Genomic DNA, 17,696 nt, shown 5'->3' with positions numbered 1-17,696 from the left:
TTCTCTTAAATGTGATTTTTTTTTTATCCTGTAGCCCTTTGAGATCCTTTGATGAAAAGGTCATTATAAATAAAATGAAATAAAATAAAATCATTATTAATATGTATTCTCTGGCCTGATGAGGATCACTGACTAAATCTATCTATGGATATTTTTATTTTTTATTTTTAGGTAGTATAACTTCTGAGCATCTTGCAAAAAAATTAAATTTTCTTAAAAGTTTGTTTTGTCTTTACTTCCTGAAGTCATCAAATGAATAAATCTTTGCAGTACCTAAAATTTCCTTTGAGCTAAGTTGAACATAACATACAAATATTTCTAACTACTGTTTCTCATTGAAAATTGTACAGTACATACAGACTCTCCAGATTACTGTTAAAAGCAACTATTTTTATTACAACATTACATGTATATACAACAAAAGGAACAATAGAAATATGGATGCAGAATGAAAGCTGGTGTGGTTGGTGTTAGAGTTTTTTTTTCTTTCTTTTTTGGCGTCAGTTGGAGATTTAGAAGCACTTCCTGTGGACGATGGAGGGACCAGCCTCATCGTACTCCTGCTTGCTGATCCACATCTGCTGGAAGGTGGACAGAGAAGCCAGGATGGAGCCGCCGATCCAGACGGAGTATTTCCTCTCAGGGGGAGCGATGATCTGCACGGGGGAGGAGATGAAAGTTCAGTTTCAACCGTATTGAAATATTTTCTCGTTTGCCGCAAGAACCTGACTTAAACCAGCCGGACTCACCTTGATCTTCATGGTGCTGGGGGCCAGGGCGGTGATCTCCTTCTGCATACGGTCAGCAATACCAGGGTACATGGTGGTACCGCCGGACAGCACGTTGTTGGCGTACAGGTCCTTACGGATGTCGATGTCACACTTCATGATGCTGTTGTATGCCGTCTCATGGATACCAGCAGACTCCATACCTGAGAAGGCGAGATGTTAAATGGTTAAGTGCTTGGTTGACAGTGAGGATGGTGGTTGCACTGAAATAATTAAAGCTATTCCAATGTTTTTTGTTGTGAACTAGCAGTGGGTCGGCTGTTGTGACTGACCGATGAAGGAAGGCTGGAACAGGGTCTCGGGGCAGCGGAAACGCTCGTTGCCGATGGTGATGACCTGACCGTCGGGCAGCTCGTAGCTCTTCTCCAGGGAGGAGGAGGAGGCGGCGGTGGCCATTTCATTCTCAAAGTCCAGAGCGACGTAGCACAGCTTCTCCTTGATGTCACGCACGATCTCACGCTCAGCTGGAGACAGGAAACATCACAATTTAGTCAACCAGTTTCCAAAGATGTTAAATGTTGTATGTTAAATTAGTTATTTTTTCTTGTAACTCTTGCTGCTTTTTTACCAGTTGTGACGAAGGAGTAGCCGCGCTCAGTCAGGATCTTCATCAGGTAGTCAGTCAGGTCGCGACCGGCCAGATCCAGACGCATGATGGCGTGGGGCAGAGCGTAGCCCTCATAGATGGGCACGTTGTGGGTCACACCATCGCCGGAGTCCAGCACGATACCTGTGCAGGGGAAGCGCCAGCTTGTCAGAATAAAATACATGACGTGCAGAGTGAAATCAGCCTGCAGCGGCGCTCAGTTGAAGTCTTTGTTTGGAGACTCACCGGTGGTACGACCGGAGGCGTACAGGGACAGCACGGCCTGGATGGCGACGTACATGGCGGGGACGTTGAAGGTCTCAAACATGATCTGGGTCATCTTCTCCCTGTTGGCCTTGGGGTTGAGGGGGGCCTCGGTCAGCAGGGTGGGGTGCTCCTCTGGGGCCACACGGAGCTCGTTGTAGAAGGTGTGGTGCCAGATCTAATGAAAACAAGAGCAGGGGTGAGGATTTGTACCACTTCCCAGCATTAAAATCCCCTTTTCTAGTCTAGGTTTGTATCTCGGCTTCTCACCTTCTCCATGTCGTCCCAGTTGGTGATGATGCCGTGCTCGATGGGGTACTTCAGAGTCAAGATACCTCTCTTGCTCTGGGCCTCATCACCCACGTAGCTGTCCTTCTGACCCATACCCACCATCACGCCCTGCGGATGAAGAAAAAAACGCATCTCAGAAACTTCGAATTCAACTACCTGCAAAAAAAATGTGACCATTCGGAAACGCTGCGTCACACATCGGTTTCTGACCTGGTGACGGGGGCGTCCAACAATGGACGGGAAGACGGCGCGGGGAGCGTCATCACCGGCGAACCCAGCCTTGACCAGGCCAGAGCCATTGTCGCACACCAGGGCGGTGGTCTCATCGTCGTCGCACATGTTTGGTCTGGTTTGGGCTGGCCTGCTACATGAGGGAGAGGGGACGGAAACGGGAGCAAAATGTTAGTTTGTGATTTATTCTGAAGTGTTTTAGTCCGTCCGAATCAGGACCCGTATTGTGTGATATTTCCATATCTGAGAAACAACAGAGCGCTACTATGTTGAGGATGAAGACACGTCTAAGTGCTCTAATCTCCTCTGCGACTCTTTCGGCTGCCTGGCAAAACCAAAACGGGACATGGACCAACGGCCCCCCCGCACACTCACAGGTCTATTTTCAGCCTCGGGACTCTTGTCACCCACCTCCGTCTCCCCCCCTTCTGTATCTCATCGTTAAGCCAGAGCCAGTTGACAGCTGAGGGGGTTTGTCTTTTTGACAAGTGGCAGCGGTGAAGCAGGAGGAGGAGGAAGAGGAGGAGGAAGAGGAGAGAGGAGGCCTGTGTCTCCTCTCAGCTGTCGCCTCATAGTGGACTCCTCTGTTTGGATCCAGACCATGTGCTCTGATCCTTCCAGGATTTCTGGACTCTGGTCTGCATCCCAACTGCCAGCATCACCCCCCCACCACCCTTTCCTAGAGGCTTCCCCTCTCAAATCAACATCCGGAGGTATAATTTAATGACTACTACAGTATTTTCGTGTGATGCTCGTACACGTGATCATTGCAATGAAACTCCAAATGAGGCAAATACAACATTTCTGCTAAAAAAATATCTTAAATATAACCCTCATCTCCACTCTGAAATCTACTCTGACATCTAACTCTTAGACTTTGCAAGTTAGTACCATTAATGGCAAAGGACTGTTTCCTATTAATTTAGTGTGATTGAATTAAACACTATTTCATTGTTTCTTTACTTGCACTTCTTACTCGTCCTTCCCAGAAACGCTGAATATGTGAAATTATTTCTCCCTTAAATTATCAGGATGTAAATCAGTTTAACCAGGAAAGCATCAATAGCATTAAAGGCTGTATTTTGTCTTATATGAGTTCCAGAGTAGTTTCAACAATCCTACGGATCACATCCAGTCTGAAATGTACATCTCCTTTAATTTCATATGATCTATTTAATCTAAACAAATACCACCAATGACTGAACCGTGTAAGCGTCCTCTTGAGTTAAAGATGCTCGCACTCCCACTTCAGGCAAGCATCCTGTTCCTGCACCCTAACCATCAGAGCTTCTGATAATCTGCATTCATTACAGCAGCCTCTACTCAACATTTTATTTCTAATACCTCCCATCATCTACTCAAACCAAGAATCAGAACTCCAAACTGTATAAAACACTGCATATCCATGTTGTATCAGTAGTATCTGTCCACTAAACTCCAAAATGCATCAGCTATTAAGATTAAAAAAATAAATGAAAATAAACTGCAGAGGGACTCACCAAGTTGTAACCACAAGACTGGAGTTTCCACTGGGACAAAGGAGCCGGGGTGTGAGAGGGTCCTTAAATATGTCTCACCGTCCCGAGGCCGGGGGGTCGGTGGGCGGGCTCAGGACTTCACACAAGCCCAAATTAAGTGTTGCTCAGCAAAATGGCCCGGTGAAGTGGATCCTGTGTCAGGGAACGCCACCAAACCGGAGTGACGTTGCCTTGGAGATTAAAGGCCATAGAGGGAAGTGGAAATCAGACTTAAGGTGGTTGATTAAAAACGGACGTGACTGCATGTAAATGAAGATTATACGTAAATAAATGACAGAATATGTATTTTACATGTGATTAAGGGCTTTCGTATGATACTCAAATTGAAATATTTGAGACAGAAATCTGCATTTTGCACATGATGATCTTAAGTCTCTGTTTAGTTATTTAGATGCAATAAAAAAAAAATCAATGTACGTGTTTTAAATTCACAGCTACAGAGAGTTTAAGTCACTCAGAAGACTTAATTTCCATTTTTATTAGGTAATAAGTTCAGATTCCTGTTTCATGCGTCCTCTGTGGAGCCGGCCTCTAAGGATGTGCTAATATGACTAAGCTGGAACAGGGCGCTCGGGAAGTGGGTGATTCCCGGCTGTGATGGTAATGTGAGATGTTGTCTGGGCGATCTGGTTAAGGAGCCGTCTAAGGGGACCGGTCCGTGAGAGTTTACCAGTGTGTGTGGCGGCATGTGTGTGATAAGGGTGGAAGGAGGTGGGGGGGTAAAAGCATGCCAAACAGCTGAGAGGCAACATCGTAAGAAGGAGGAGGAGGAGGGAGTTAGCTCAGGCCCCGGGGGCCAGACCTCCAGCAGACGACAGATCCCAGCGTCGGGCCTGGGCGGGGAGCGACGGCCCGAAGGTGCTCGGCTCCGATTGGCTCCGGCGTCTCCTTTTAGGGAAATGGAGGGGGAAGCAGGTGGCTGCACATCAACCGCACACTGGGGGTAGAACGGCGAGAGCTGGGGCTCCTCATTCGTCACCTCCTACTTCCTATGTCCACATGCTGGGGCCCTATCAGGCCACTGTGACTGCAGTAAGAATGTAAATACCCCCCCCACCCCACACCCCACACCCACCACCCCACACTAACAAATATTCCATTTGTAGCCATGTGCTGTAATGTACCTCAGAAAGAAACACTACTAACCTACATGTCCATTTCTATTCCAGGATTCTACATAACAGAGACATTTAAATCATGAGCCAGTTGATAAATTAACACAGTTTGGGTGGATGATAATGTATTAAACCCGTCTGTAAATGACATGTTCACAGCTGCACAGTTTGTTTTCCAAAATTACATCAAAAAAAAAAAAAACAGAAATTGTGCTAAAACACTAGTTTTCAAAATGACTTACTTAAGTTTATCTCAAATTCTTGTGCACAGATTCTTTTCTCTCGACCGAACTTTTTGTTGTGCTACATAGTAGAGTGTTTCCTGAGTAAAGCCAGACACAATTAGCCATAGTGAACACTACTGGACTTCTTTTATATCCTGCTCTACCCATCTGTATAACAGCTCATCTTTCCGTAACAACGAAGCTCCTGTGACGTGGATCATCATCAAAACCTGTGTAAGTCTAAGTAAACAGGATGAAACACAGTGTGTGACTGATAACGATGACACCAACAAGAAAAAGCAGACACGACAAACCCATGCTTGTGTCGGCTGTACCACGCACAGATTATGTGCGGTCACATCTGAACCCTGCGTTGTTCCTCTGGCCACAGCAGCAGCTTCTATATTTAAGTTTTAACAGCAGCAGAGATAGTGTATGAGCTTTAGAGGTACTTTGCCCTATGATGGTCTGCAGCAACTGTTGAAGCCTTGAAGAAGTTTTCAGATTATTATTATTAAGTCAGAAGCAAAAGTAAAAAAAAAAAAAACCTAGACTTTAGAAACCTTATGTAAAGAATCCAAAGAAAAAGCAGATCGCTCGCTTCACATGCATGAGATGTACTTTAATGTTGCTTCATAGTACATAGTTTAATTGTTTAATTATATAACAGGAGGGAAAGTATGAAGAGATGAAATACTTCAAAACAGTGCATAAGCTGCACTTGAGTAAATGTATTTAATTACTTTCCAACATTGGTAACAATCCAAATCTACTGCAAATCTTCATCATCTTCTTCTAATATTTTCCTGATTCTCTGGTGAATAAAACAAACCAATAAAGAAAACCAAAGAACAACAAACATAAACGTTAATGAGTCATTCAGTATTATTATATCCAGTGTAAGTGGTTGAAAGGGAGAAGTTTGAGGCAGGATTGTTGTTATTAGTCCCGGGATGAAACCGCCGCTGTGTTTTGTCAACACACTTCCACACTTTTTGGCAGAGCCCTGCATCTCATCTTCATCTCCTGGTCTTTATCAGGATAAAGCAGATTGGCCTGAGATGGGTCAAGGTTTAGAGGGACGTTCGTCCTTATAAGGGAATGTGGGGAAGCTCACGGTTTGTCTGTTCTTGACAGCTGCCCCCTCTGCACTCCACCACCACCGCTTCCAACGCACAACATGCACACACTCCTCTGCAGCTGTTAGCAACAGCTGCTTTCTAACAGTCCGTCTAACGTAGGCAGGGGTTTGTTTATCATTTGGGAATTTACGATACGTTTTGTGGCATATTTTCTTTAGAGGTGAAACATACAGGAAGACATTTTGCTCGTAGCTTGGCGACTTGAATAAAAAGAAATTCTTACTGTGCGATTACTTTCCACATCTTCTCACATTTCATTTTCAGAAAACAGAATGAGGAGAAATAAGAGACGTGTGATGATAACTAATTGCCTGTTTGTTTGTTTGTTTGTTTGCCCCGTTTTCCACACTTCCACAACAGCAGACGACTGCCGATGCCAAAACTCTGCGGCCGTCGAGGAGTAAATTTTAGAAATCTCCCCTGACAATGATCACTATTCTTTTCCTGGCGTTGCCGTGCTGCTCCTGGCGACAGCGCCAGCGTTACTGTGATGTCTGGCATGCCTGCTGCAAACAGCTGACGGCTCGCCAGAGTCTGACAGACTGATTGTCGGCTGAGATGTTAACAAGAGATTCATCACGTAGGAACGTTAAATCGTTACATATGAGTGAAGAGATGCACGACAGACAGACAGGCAGCACGTCAAGCTGCATTATTCAAAATAATCATTATAAAGCAAAATAACTTTCAATAAAAACGTCACAGGTGAGTTTTGTTACTTTTAGGTGTACCTAATGAACTGGCAGCTTACAGGTACAGTGCATTTACATGTCATTCAACTAAACTACAGCTTCTTTTATAAAAAATAACTGTGAATAAATGTAGAAAATATACTAGAAATGTTATAAAATCACCAGAAACATTTGGTTGATGAACCAGTTTGTCGTTTAATAGAAACTGAAGAGGAAATGCTTCTGGTTTGTTTATTGAAGCACCATCTGAAATGTGAGTATCTGCTGTTTGTGTCTGTTTTATAGTGATATTAACTTTAAAAGACATCAGACTTTGTCATGGACAGTTTTTTTTTTAAATGAATAATAAAAGAAATCTGCTGAAGCCACATCCCTGAAATACATTCCACAATATTCACTAATTTATCTTTAACTGAAATGATATTAAAGAAATAATTAACTATCACACTAACGTAAGGTCCTGATGGAGTTAGCTAGATTATTAGAGGTTATGTGTGACTATAAATGGTAAGAACCAGCCAATCATCCTATGAGCTGCCTCCTTCAGTATCTCTGCGCTTTGACTACATGTGTGCCACGCACACTATCAAGCACTGCCAGCAGTTTCTCAGATAGTGTCAGCTCTAAAAATATATGGGGTGATTTGAAAGTTTCCATGTCATCGCGCCATTGTCCTGCACTGTGATCAGATCTAAAGGCGCGCGGGGGGGTGGCTAGTTTGTGCATGTGTGAGTTCATTAGGAAGATGTTGAGGATTAAATTGGCTGTCAACGTATTGTGACACCATGTTACAAAATAAAATACAGGAGATATTGCGACGTGTGAACCTTATATTAAGACTTCACATCACAGGCGTGTTTATTTAGAGGCTAAATCTGTTCTGTAACTCTGCAGTGGGCATTTGTTAACACGAATGCTCTCATATTTTGAATATTTGGTCAAGTATTCTTTTTCAGACACTGCTGCATCTTTTACAATACGGTTTAAAGCGACTTAAATGGCCCTGAAATGATATTTATGATATTTAACCTATTCATTAATATTTAAACTTAAAGAACAGTATATTGGAAAAATCTGCAATTCCTACATAAATGGTCAGCAAAGAGTTTATTATGTTATCAAAGCTTCAATTTCTTTCATTTCGGGCACTTTTTTCTGCTTTATATTATCAAAAAATAAATAAAAAATAAAATAAAAGTTTTAGTATTTCTTCGACTTAGGAGACGATACCATGTGACTCATAAAAAGTATTAATATAAATAAATCAACAAATAAAATATGAAATATCTACAAATATCTGCTTCCTGTTTAAGGACAGCGCCATTGAAAAAGTCAGTTTACGTAAAGTGACGTAATACGTTTCCATCCTACGTGAACTACGTAATTTCTCAGCGGTTTCATTGACCGAGCCTTAGCAACCGTTATGAGTCCGTAGCAACGGTGAAGACGACATGGAAGAAGTTCTTCTGTGTTTTGTTGACGAAACTAGCATCGAGCTATTAATGTTAGTTAATAGATAGATTTTGTTAGTTTAAAGCAGACATTTAAAATAATAAAATAATAAAATGGGAGACAAAAAGTCACAAACTCGCCCCAAACGAGTCTTTGTCAACGACGTGGACAGATATTCATCCAAACACATCGCCAAGGTGAGGACGTAGCACTCGTATTTTATTAGACAGCGAGATATTCCTGTCATCACAGTATTTTTTTCTGACCTTTCTGAACAGTTCTTGTCAACCTACGTAGCTGAAGAGGAAGGAGAAGCAGACACGTTGCCCTCACCTGGAGGACAACCTGTTTTCCATGTGGTGGGAACTGTGTCTTCTTCCCCCAAAGACGAAAAAACAAGCTTCCTGCGGGAGAAGTACACGGTGAGCGAGGCTTAAAAATCTGGTTTAAAACGCCTAAATCTCTTTCAGGTAGTTGTGGAAATTACAATACACGAATACTGTGCAGCAGGGCTGCAAATGCATTTAATACTTCACTTAATTTCATGCATGTGCTCAACTTGTAGAGACCTGATTCATTGCTATAGTCTATTTATTTTTCAGTGCTACTAATTTAATAGCATATAATAGTAATATTCTGAGAGGAGGCATTCTGCGTAATGCTTAATACGTTGCTGAAGAGGTACAGGAGTAGTATTTAACCTCTTTAGATATTTTTCTCCTGCTCGAAAATGCCATCCTTAAAATAAACAAGAGGATATTTCAGCGTATACAAGATTTATTAGTTTAATTTGTGTCTCATTATGAAGCTAACTCTTCTAAGTTTACAACAGGAATAAGTAAACCGAGGTTTTGTTAACGTTTAATGGTAAGTTGAATCTATTTCTGGATAATGCAAATAAATCTTTTACAATGTCCTTTGCTAGTCACCGAGCAGAGAGGAACTCTTTCCACACCTTCTGGAGTGTGATGCGGTGGTGTACAACATCTCAGAAAGTACCGCACAACAGGAGGTCGAAGAGGCGACGTGGGCATTTACAGGTAAGGACGGGATGCAGGCTGATAATTTGGTCTGTCAACTAACTGTGTTAATGGTGCTCTCATCTCTTACGGTTTCTTCTTTGTACAAACAGCCCTTCACGCTGAGATGGAGAACTTCAAGTCTCGCAAAATGTTCATCTTAGTCTCCACCGTCATGACGTGGGCCGTGACCCAGCCTCAGAATCCGGTGAGCCTGGAGCCAAGACCGTCGGCAAGCTTGTCGACTCGTCACGTTGCTTATAAACAATTTGTGTGAATGTAATTTAAACCTCCAGGATGAGACGGACGCTCTGCTGACAGAGGAAGAGTTCAGGAGGAGACGGCCTCACCCCAGCTTCAGAAACCACAACAATCTGGAAAAGCTTGTGCTCAAATTAACTCGAGGAGTGAGTAGATTGATGAAAGCCTCTATTTCCAGCACAACAGTAGCAGTTTAGGCCATGATTGTGTTTTTGCGTAGTCTCAGCTTTATGATTAGCTACTTTTAAGTGATAAAAGTGCCTGGGAAATAAATGGAATCATAATCGAATGTTTCAAACTTACAGAAAAAGTCCAAACTCGCAGGTTACGTTGTAGCTGCTGGTCTTCAGTACGGAAAGGGCGAGAACCTCTTTCATTACTTTTTCAAGGTATTAAGATAATAATAACCAATAATAATTCGTGTTTTTATCTATGCTAACAATACATAATTTGTATTTTTTAACAGGTGTCTTGGTTGATGGAGAGTCCAGAAGTTCCCATATTTGGGGATGGCACAAATCACATACCCATGATTCACATCTATGACCTTGGAGGGTGATTGACTTTACTCGCCTACTGTAAATCGTTAGCCTGATACATAAAGATATTTGATATTTGATATTTGATTGTGTTTCTTTTACAGAGTGATCCAGAGTATCATTGAACTCAAGCCAAAGTTAAAGTACATACTTGCTGTTGATGAGTCTAAAAACACTTTAGAGGACATCGTGAAGGTAAGTAGCTGCAGTAGAATTAGGAAAGTGGTTCATGTATTTGTGATAAGAAATGTGGTGTGATTTGAATCCAGCTTGACCAAGACGACAGAACAAGCAAACAAAAAAAAATAACAGAAAAAAAACAACTCTTTCTCTTATTTAACTCTAGATGATAAGTGATGTGCTTGGACCAGAGAAAACTAACAAACTCTCAGTGCAGGATGCCATCACTACGAAGGCTTTTCAGGTACAGCATATGATATATACAAGGTGTTTTCTTCAGTACGTCAGTGCACATTTCCCTCAGACATATTTAATATAAAACATATTGCTTCTCCCTTTTCAGCCAGAGGAACTGGAGTTCCTAAAAATCAACCTCCGCATGGATGCTTTTTATATAAAACACTCCTTCAACGTTCACTGGACGTCTGAAGGTGGGATGGTTGAAAACATGGAAAACATTGTGGAGGAATACAAGAACACCAGGCAGCTGCTTGTGAGTGTTTAAATCCTTCCAGTGAAACATACGATAGATACTGTACACAGTATTCTGAAGAAGTTCTGTAACTTCAAAGAGTACGAGTAAAGAGAAGTGGTAGTAATGGAGGAAAAGATTCAAATAGACAATCATGACTTATTTATGAACCTAAGTTTCCCTTTTTCCTGTTTCTGTTTTATTTCTTCAGCCAGTTCGAATCTTGCTGGTTGGACCTCCAGCTGTGGGGAAAACCACAGTTGCAGAGAAACTCTGTCATCATTACCAAATACACCACATCAAGATCAAGGAGATCATTGAAGAGAAGTTCAGACAACTGGTTCGTTCTTTCTCTGTCATGTGACTCAAGGAAAAATACTGCCCTCTTGTGGAAGTTCCTGTTGTAGTCAACCAGAGAGCTGGAAATGAGCACTTAGATCAGTGATGACATGTGAAATACACGTTTGTCATGTTTGTCTCTGTAACAGGAGGCGATGGTGAATGACACTGACCCTGAGAATGACAGTGACGTAGCTGCTGCTGCTCAGAAACAACTGGAAGATTTTAACAAAAGCAAGGAAGCGAATGAAGGTTGGTCAAAGAAGCACAGGAATAAATGTCTAAAACAAAATATAAAATAGACATTTAATTTTAGTTATCTGAGAACATTTGTACAACTTTTGTTGTACTTCAAACTTTGTGTCTGAAACATTTAAGTTCAAAAATTTAAGAGAAAAGTGTAAAGCAGCTATGAGCTGTAACCGGTCTGATTTGGGACAGAAGCTCTTAGGAGAGAATTAAACTAAATTTTGTCACATAGCACTATTCACTCTTAGTGTCTGACTCAAACCAATGTTCTGCTGCATCAGGTCGCCTGGATGAGCAGCTGGTTTTTGAGATTTTGCAAGAAAAACTAAACTCCAAACAATGCAAGAACCAAGGATTTGTAATCGATGGCTTCCCCAAGACCTATGAGCAGGCTAAGGCGATTTTCAGTGGTGAGTTTCATCCATTAAGGTATTTGTTGTGTAAAGTTTATTAAAGGCTTTTTGCAGAAGTGTATGCGTGTGTTTCTGTTGCTCAGACGAGGATACGGAGAACCAGGATATGGAGTTTACGGGGAAAGCACCTGCATGCAACAAGAAGATCACTCCAGGTTGCTGAAGAACTTCTGACGGCAATTCACCACTAGAGTCTAACAAACTTAGAAAATACTCTAACACCTTTTTTTTTTTCTTTTTTTTTAGAGCATGTTTTTGCCCTGGATGCATCCGATGACTTCCTGACAAACCGAGTCCTAGGACTTCCAGAAAGCGTGGCAGAGAAGATGCGCTACACCCAGGATGAATTCCTAGCTCGTCTGATGCGATACAGACAACTCAGCAGGGCGGAGGAAACGCTGCTGGACTACTTCGACGAGCTGGAGATTCAGCCACAACACATCGGTACTTACCTTGAAGTGGCACTGTTGTATATCAGGCCACCAGGTGTCAGAAAAGTCAAGCTAAATATCTTAATAGTTTCTCGATATGGATAAAAACCAAGACTCCTCACGGCGCAGGAGAACCAGATGAGGAGGGATCTCTCACAGATGTTGTAGACTTGTTTGCAGCTCAGTTTTTTAACTGTTCCTCTCCTCTCCAGTTGTCACCGCAGATGATCCAGAGTACACACATGTTTTGAGGAGGATCACAGAGATGGTTGGAGTCCCCAAGAACTATGGCCTGAGTCCGGAGGAGCAGGAGGAGGAGGACAGGAGGAAAGAGGAGGAGAGGAGGCAGAAGTTGGCTGCGGAGGTGGCCGAGAGGAAGCGGAGGAACGAGGCCGCTCTGGCTGAGATGGCCGCTCAGTACGAGGAGTGGGTACGCTCAGAGAACAGTATGCATGCGTGACTATTTATAACTCCTGATACACTCTTAACAGCTCAGTTCAATTATTTAATCCATCAGCACAAGAACCTGTCGGAGGTGAGGCGACAGGAGCACGAGCTGGTGGAAGCTCATTCTCTTCCTCTGAGGAGCTACCTGATGAAGTACGTGATGCCCTCGCTCACTGAAGCCATGGTGGAGTGCTGCAGGATCAAACCAGACGACCCCGTCGACTTCTTGGTATTTGCACATTTAAAACCGATCTGTTCATATCTAAAAATATTAAAAAAAAAAAAATGAACGTCAGGAAACTGACACAGCAGGTAATTCTGTCCATTTTGTCTCGTGTGCAGGCTGAATATCTTTTACGGAACAATCGAGAGGACCATTGAGGATGTGAACTAACCTCCGTGCTCAGCTTCGGTTTCTACTGCAGAAAGATTTGTCACAAGCTCATAATAAATATGAAAAGATGGAGATAAGATTGATTAGATTCACACAACCGATTCTAGTTCTAGGCAATGCACAAAAACACAATAAAGGCTGAAGTAATGGTCACATATTCACTCACCGGCCACTTTATTAGGTACACCTTACATTCTTCTCCATTCTGATGCTCAGTTTGAACTTCAACAATTGTCTTGATCACCTCTGCATGAATAAATGCATTGAATTGCAGCCATGTGATTGGCTGGTTAGCTATTTGTGTTAACAAGCAATCGAACAGGTGTTCCTAATAAAGTGGCAAGACATAAGAGAGAATCAACATAAAGAGATATTTTATTTATTTCTCAAAACACAGAGTCTCACTCTCGGGGAATCGAACCCCAGTCTTCCACGTGGAACGAGGTAACGAGGAATGTGAATGCACTGCAAACTAAAATGATTTTCCAAAGATATCACCAGAAAGCATCAGTGGAGTATTTAATAATAATAAACAGGTGGAAGTGCGAGAGTCAGAACAAAGTATTTATTATCTGTACACTAAGAGAGGGTTCAAGGCCTCGACACCTTAACCTTTTACAGGGAGAACTACAATATTATTTTCCAGTATAAACAAACTGAAAAGAACAAAACTATGCATCACTGTTGCCCCGTCATAAACTACACCAAACTGTTTACAGGACTTCATTCAGGTTTCCACTCATTGCGGCGCCGTCTCCTCTGGTGACTCAGCTCAGGCTTGTGTTTTAGAGACTCAGCATTTACTGGAAGAAGAGCTGTGCTGGTTTTAATCCGGGGACCACGTAAACTCCGTGTACACTTCATGTTGTGTAAAGCTCCGGATGAGATTTTCAACTGGAAAACCTAAAATCTGAAGGGCCTCCGTCTTCTTCAGTCTGCGGTTTCAACACCAGGTGGAGCAGAACGTCCTTCTATTAACATCACAGATGAAGGAGAAAGACGCAGTAACATGCATTACAGAGTTTACGCCGACGTAAAACATAGTGAAAACGGTGTGTTGTGCCTTGCTGTGATAGTCGCCGAATAAATAAGTCTGCCCAGAGTAAAGGCCTTTGTTCTGATGCTGTTGTAAAAGGGGTCATAAAGTAAGAATGTGTTGCTCCGGTTGTTGTGGTCATTAAAGACAAACCGGTGTCTGCAGTTTGCTTTGTAGTTGCTTTGTGACTGAGGAGTTGTCTGCAAGCTCACTCATAGTATGTGGAAAATAAATCATGACAATAGTGGAAACTTCCTTTTTTATTATTATTATTATTATTGTACGGGCTTTATCACAATGATCGTCCAAAAATAGCAGATTAAAATCACAAGAAACAAACTGTTTTAGGTTTGTTTCTGTAGCTTTAACCAAACCGCAAACCACATCAGGTTGGTTATAAACCACACTCATACAGGCATTAAGTCGTTTTTTAGAGAATAAAGCAACACCAGACCTTCAAAGAGACATTCCTGCCATACAGTTCCCTTTATTACGATGTTGTTTCCTAGACTGTGCATCAATTGGCTAATTAAAAACCACCAAAACCCTCATGCGGGACGTGTTTTCAGTCATTCATCCCATCCACAGTTCATACTTTTCTTTCCCCAAGCTGTACAGATGTGATCAGGGTAACATAAAACTACTGTGTGGGTGTGCAGGGCCTTTGAATTCACTCAGTAAATAATCTGATCACATGCAAAAAGGTGTCGCCTCAACCTTTCACACATTAACGTTGTAAAAGAGGGTCAGCTCAAATCTGCACCGGACCCCTCTGTGTTGTGTTTGCATGCTCTCCTGTGCCTTGTGTGGATTCTCTCTGCACGCTCTGGTGTCCTCTCACGATTTACTGGGTTTAATTGCTGATGCTAAATCGTCTGTGGGCGTGCATGTGAGTGATAATGGTGATTTGTCTCTCTGTGTAGGACTGGTGAAACGCATACAAATTGTACCCCGCCTTTCAACGGATACCAGATACCTCCTGCAACCGGATGTTGGCAACGCCATTTATTTCGCTTTTCAAATAATCCAATCTCATTTTAACTCTGTTTTGGTCTCCACCACCTTTGAACCCAGAATTCCTTCGCTATTATACCACCTACTTTTTGCTGTCTGTAACATTAACAACGTTGACGATCTTACAGCCAAAAGTTTCTCAAATGGCCTCTTGAAACTAGCTCTTAAAGCAAGTTTATCCCCATAAACTTCAATATTAAAAATGACTTTACATATTTACTACCTGGAGCATGCTTTAATCTAATTTCTCCATTCATTAGAACTGTATATGCATATATAACTCACGTTTAAATGCCGGGGCTTGAAAGGATTTGACCAGAAATATACAATTAACCTCATTTAGGGTTTGTACATTTTTATATATATAGAGTCCATTCCTACAAACATAACAATGAGCTGAAGCACCTAAAGTTTGAGTGACTGCACATTTCCACAACAACATTTCACAGCTCTAAGTTTCCTTCCGACGTTTAATCCCAAATGGAAACTCAAAAACAAGTTGCTCAACTCAAATACACAGCATGTAGAGGAGAAGTTTCATTATTCGAAGCAGAGATCTGCAGCTGGCAGGCAGTCAGACCAAACAAACCTGGAGGGGAAAACCAGCGAGAAAGAAGACGTCCAAAAAGGAAGGCAAGCGACATGCAGATAAGAGCTCGTAGCTGAAGGGAAGAAAACAGCGTCTGCTGGGGAGATGAATTGAGAGCATGTGTGCAAGTGCTCGCTGAAGTTGATTAATGGTAGAAGAGAAAGACGAGGTATTAGTGAAATTTGGATGCGTTCAGAATAAAAGTACATGAGCGATGAAGAGTCGCCTATTGAGAACCATGTAAATACATTTCACAGTATGACTGATGTTACCTCTGGAGCATTTTGTGACTTTCCATGTAGAGACGAGAAGTTCACAAATAAGTGTTTGAAGGCAGCAGGTTCACATTTCAGAATCACATTTATTACCACACATGCTCACTGGATGGTGCAACGAACATAAGTTTAAACCAAAAATAAGAACAAGGATATATATTATGGCATAAATAAGAAGAAACTGTTTTAAAAAGAAACTTTACAGAGTCTGCATGAATTGTACACTGACAAACAAAGAGGGTGAACTGTAAGGCGTAGGCACAGGTTGTGTGTGTGACTTGTATTAATGTAAATTATACTGAAATATTGAGAAAAGGTGTGTCTACTTGTCTACATGTCTTGGATTTCTAGTATCTAGAGCAGAGGTGTCAAACATGAGGCCCGGGGGCCAAAACCGGCCCGCCAGAGGGTGAGATATTAGCTGAAAATTTTCGATAAAGTAAGAAGTTGCACTTGCACCTTGCACTTCTTAAGAAATTGGTAGCTGTACTGCTTTGCACCAAAAAGCAAAGGGAAACATTACTGGTCTGGCCCCCTTGAGATCAAATTGGACTGTAGCTGTTAATACTGTTTCATGGTGAATATCATGTGTTTGAAAGTAGCAAGTGTTGGGGGAGAGTGGGGCCTATACGTAGCAGGAGGGTGAAGAGGTCGCAGCCATCCAGCCACAATAAAAGTGTTGGCAGTGACACTGCGAGAGCCAGAGTGTCTCTGAAAGGAGTAAATTATGACGGACTTCCTCTGCAGGGAGCAGCTCCAACTCTGACGCTGACGTCCACCCTCATATTTATGGAGAGAAAATGACGTTGTGCCAAAAAAACGCTCAGTTCCCATAACTCACGACTGCAGTATGTATGGACGCTTCAGCTCTCGGCCGGACCCCGAAGTCCAAGTATTTTCCTGCCGCGAGAGGAGGATGTGATCCCTCTTTTAAGACATATTTGTCCCTCTATATTCATTGTTTTGGGGGTTTTTTTTGAGCATTTTTTTGCAAATTTATCGTTCACACCTGTCGGACAGCAATTCAGTCAAACTCCAACCACCTGGCCGTCAAGAGAAGACTGAAGAAATGCTGAGAATTTGCAGTGAATAACTGAAACTATATTTGCTTAGAAAACATTGTTTCTGTTTCTGTTATACCGGCTCCATTGCATGCTGGGAAAAATGCCCCTTATACTCAATACCAGGGGTCTTTTTCAGGCTAAGAACCCCAAAACTGACCCCCTACCTCCTATATGTGTTCTATATTAAACTCGGCCTAGTGCTATTTATAAATATACATTATTATTATCATTTTGCATTCAATATTAAGCTGTTAATTGTCCCTTCACCAAAATATTTTGTTAATGTGAATTTAAAGAATTTTAAATTTGTGGGGCAGAAATTAAAAAAGAAATATATAAAAAATGTCTAATCAACCAAAAGGTTTGTGACCCCACCTGCAGTACCTCTGTGGACCCCCTAGAGGGGGCTGACCCCCTGTTGCAGACCTATTCTCAATACTTTAATCTTCTTGTTAAACAGCTACCATTGACATCAATGCTATTTCTTTTGCCACTCATTAAAATGAACTGTTTTCTTCTATGCATACATTTAAAAAAAAAAAAGTAATAAAGTTTGCATTAAAATAGTTTTAACTTCAAGTATATGCAGGTAGTCGCCAAAAAAAAAAAAAAAAAATCCAAACTTCTTCTCAGAAAAACACTTCTAAACCA

The 17,696-nt window shown here is 41.9% G+C and overlaps 2 protein-coding genes across 3 annotated transcripts; one reads left to right on the top strand and one right to left on the bottom strand.

The window, feature by feature from the left end:
- Positions 1-369: 369 nt before the first annotated feature.
- actc1a (actin alpha cardiac muscle 1a) lies at positions 370-3,795 on the bottom strand. Of its 2 annotated transcripts, none has more exons than XM_047573174.1 (8): positions 3,660-3,795; positions 2,140-2,293; positions 1,909-2,037; positions 1,621-1,816; positions 1,357-1,518; positions 1,061-1,252; positions 750-931; positions 370-656 (listed from the first exon to the last, which is right to left on the bottom strand). In XM_047573174.1, the coding sequence occupies exons 2-8, from the start codon at positions 2,266-2,268 to the stop codon at positions 513-515; spliced, it is 1,134 nt and encodes a 377-aa protein (XP_047429130.1). In that variant the 5' UTR covers positions 2,269-2,293; positions 3,660-3,795; the 3' UTR covers positions 370-512. The 2 variants fall into 2 exon arrangements, with proteins under 2 accessions (XP_047429130.1, XP_047429131.1); XM_047573175.1 differs by having other exon boundaries at positions 2,140-2,290; positions 3,660-3,755.
- A 4,417-nt stretch (positions 3,796-8,212) lies between these two features.
- Positions 8,213-14,654, top strand: LOC124998700 (adenylate kinase 7-like). Its single transcript, XM_047573173.1, has 18 exons — positions 8,213-8,520; positions 8,602-8,745; positions 9,249-9,363; positions 9,456-9,550; positions 9,639-9,749; positions 9,909-9,992; positions 10,070-10,158; positions 10,247-10,337; positions 10,489-10,566; positions 10,666-10,815; positions 11,006-11,134; positions 11,283-11,385; positions 11,664-11,792; positions 11,879-11,950; positions 12,042-12,239; positions 12,439-12,656; positions 12,744-12,902; positions 13,016-14,654. The coding sequence occupies exons 1-18, from the start codon at positions 8,437-8,439 to the stop codon at positions 13,052-13,054; spliced, it is 2,088 nt and encodes a 695-aa protein (XP_047429129.1). The 5' UTR covers positions 8,213-8,436; the 3' UTR covers positions 13,055-14,654.
- The last annotated feature ends 3,042 nt before the right edge of the window (positions 14,655-17,696 follow it).

This window comes from Mugil cephalus, chromosome 21, assembly GCF_022458985.1.
Source record: "Mugil cephalus isolate CIBA_MC_2020 chromosome 21, CIBA_Mcephalus_1.1, whole genome shotgun sequence".
Lineage (NCBI taxonomy): Eukaryota > Metazoa > Chordata > Actinopteri > Mugiliformes > Mugilidae > Mugil > Mugil cephalus.
The sequence above is the reverse complement of the archived record's forward strand: the minus strand, read 5'-3'. Positions and strand labels throughout refer to the sequence as shown.

What these genes read in the sequence shown, in the direction of transcription:
- actc1a (XM_047573174.1), bottom strand. Translation starts at nt 2,268, where the DNA reads ATGTGCGACGACGATGAGACCACCGCCCTGGTGTGCGACAATGGCTCT. An exon ending in TTGGACGCCCCCGTCACCAG is followed by an intron (nt 2,038 to 2,139) that starts GTCAGAAACCGA and finishes CTTCATCCGCAG; the next exon opens with GGCGTGATGGTGGGTATGGG. An exon ending in ACTGGGACGACATGGAGAAG is followed by an intron (nt 1,817 to 1,908) that starts GTGAGAAGCCGA and finishes TGTTTTCATTAG; the next exon opens with ATCTGGCACCACACCTTCTA.
- LOC124998700 (XM_047573173.1), top strand. Translation starts at nt 8,437, where the DNA reads ATGGGAGACAAAAAGTCACAAACTCGCCCCAAACGAGTCTTTGTCAAC. An exon ending in CATCCAAACACATCGCCAAG is followed by an intron (nt 8,521 to 8,601) that starts GTGAGGACGTAG and finishes CTTTCTGAACAG; the next exon opens with TTCTTGTCAACCTACGTAGC. An exon ending in AAGCAAGGAAGCGAATGAAG is followed by an intron (nt 11,386 to 11,663) that starts GTTGGTCAAAGA and finishes CTGCTGCATCAG; the next exon opens with GTCGCCTGGATGAGCAGCTG.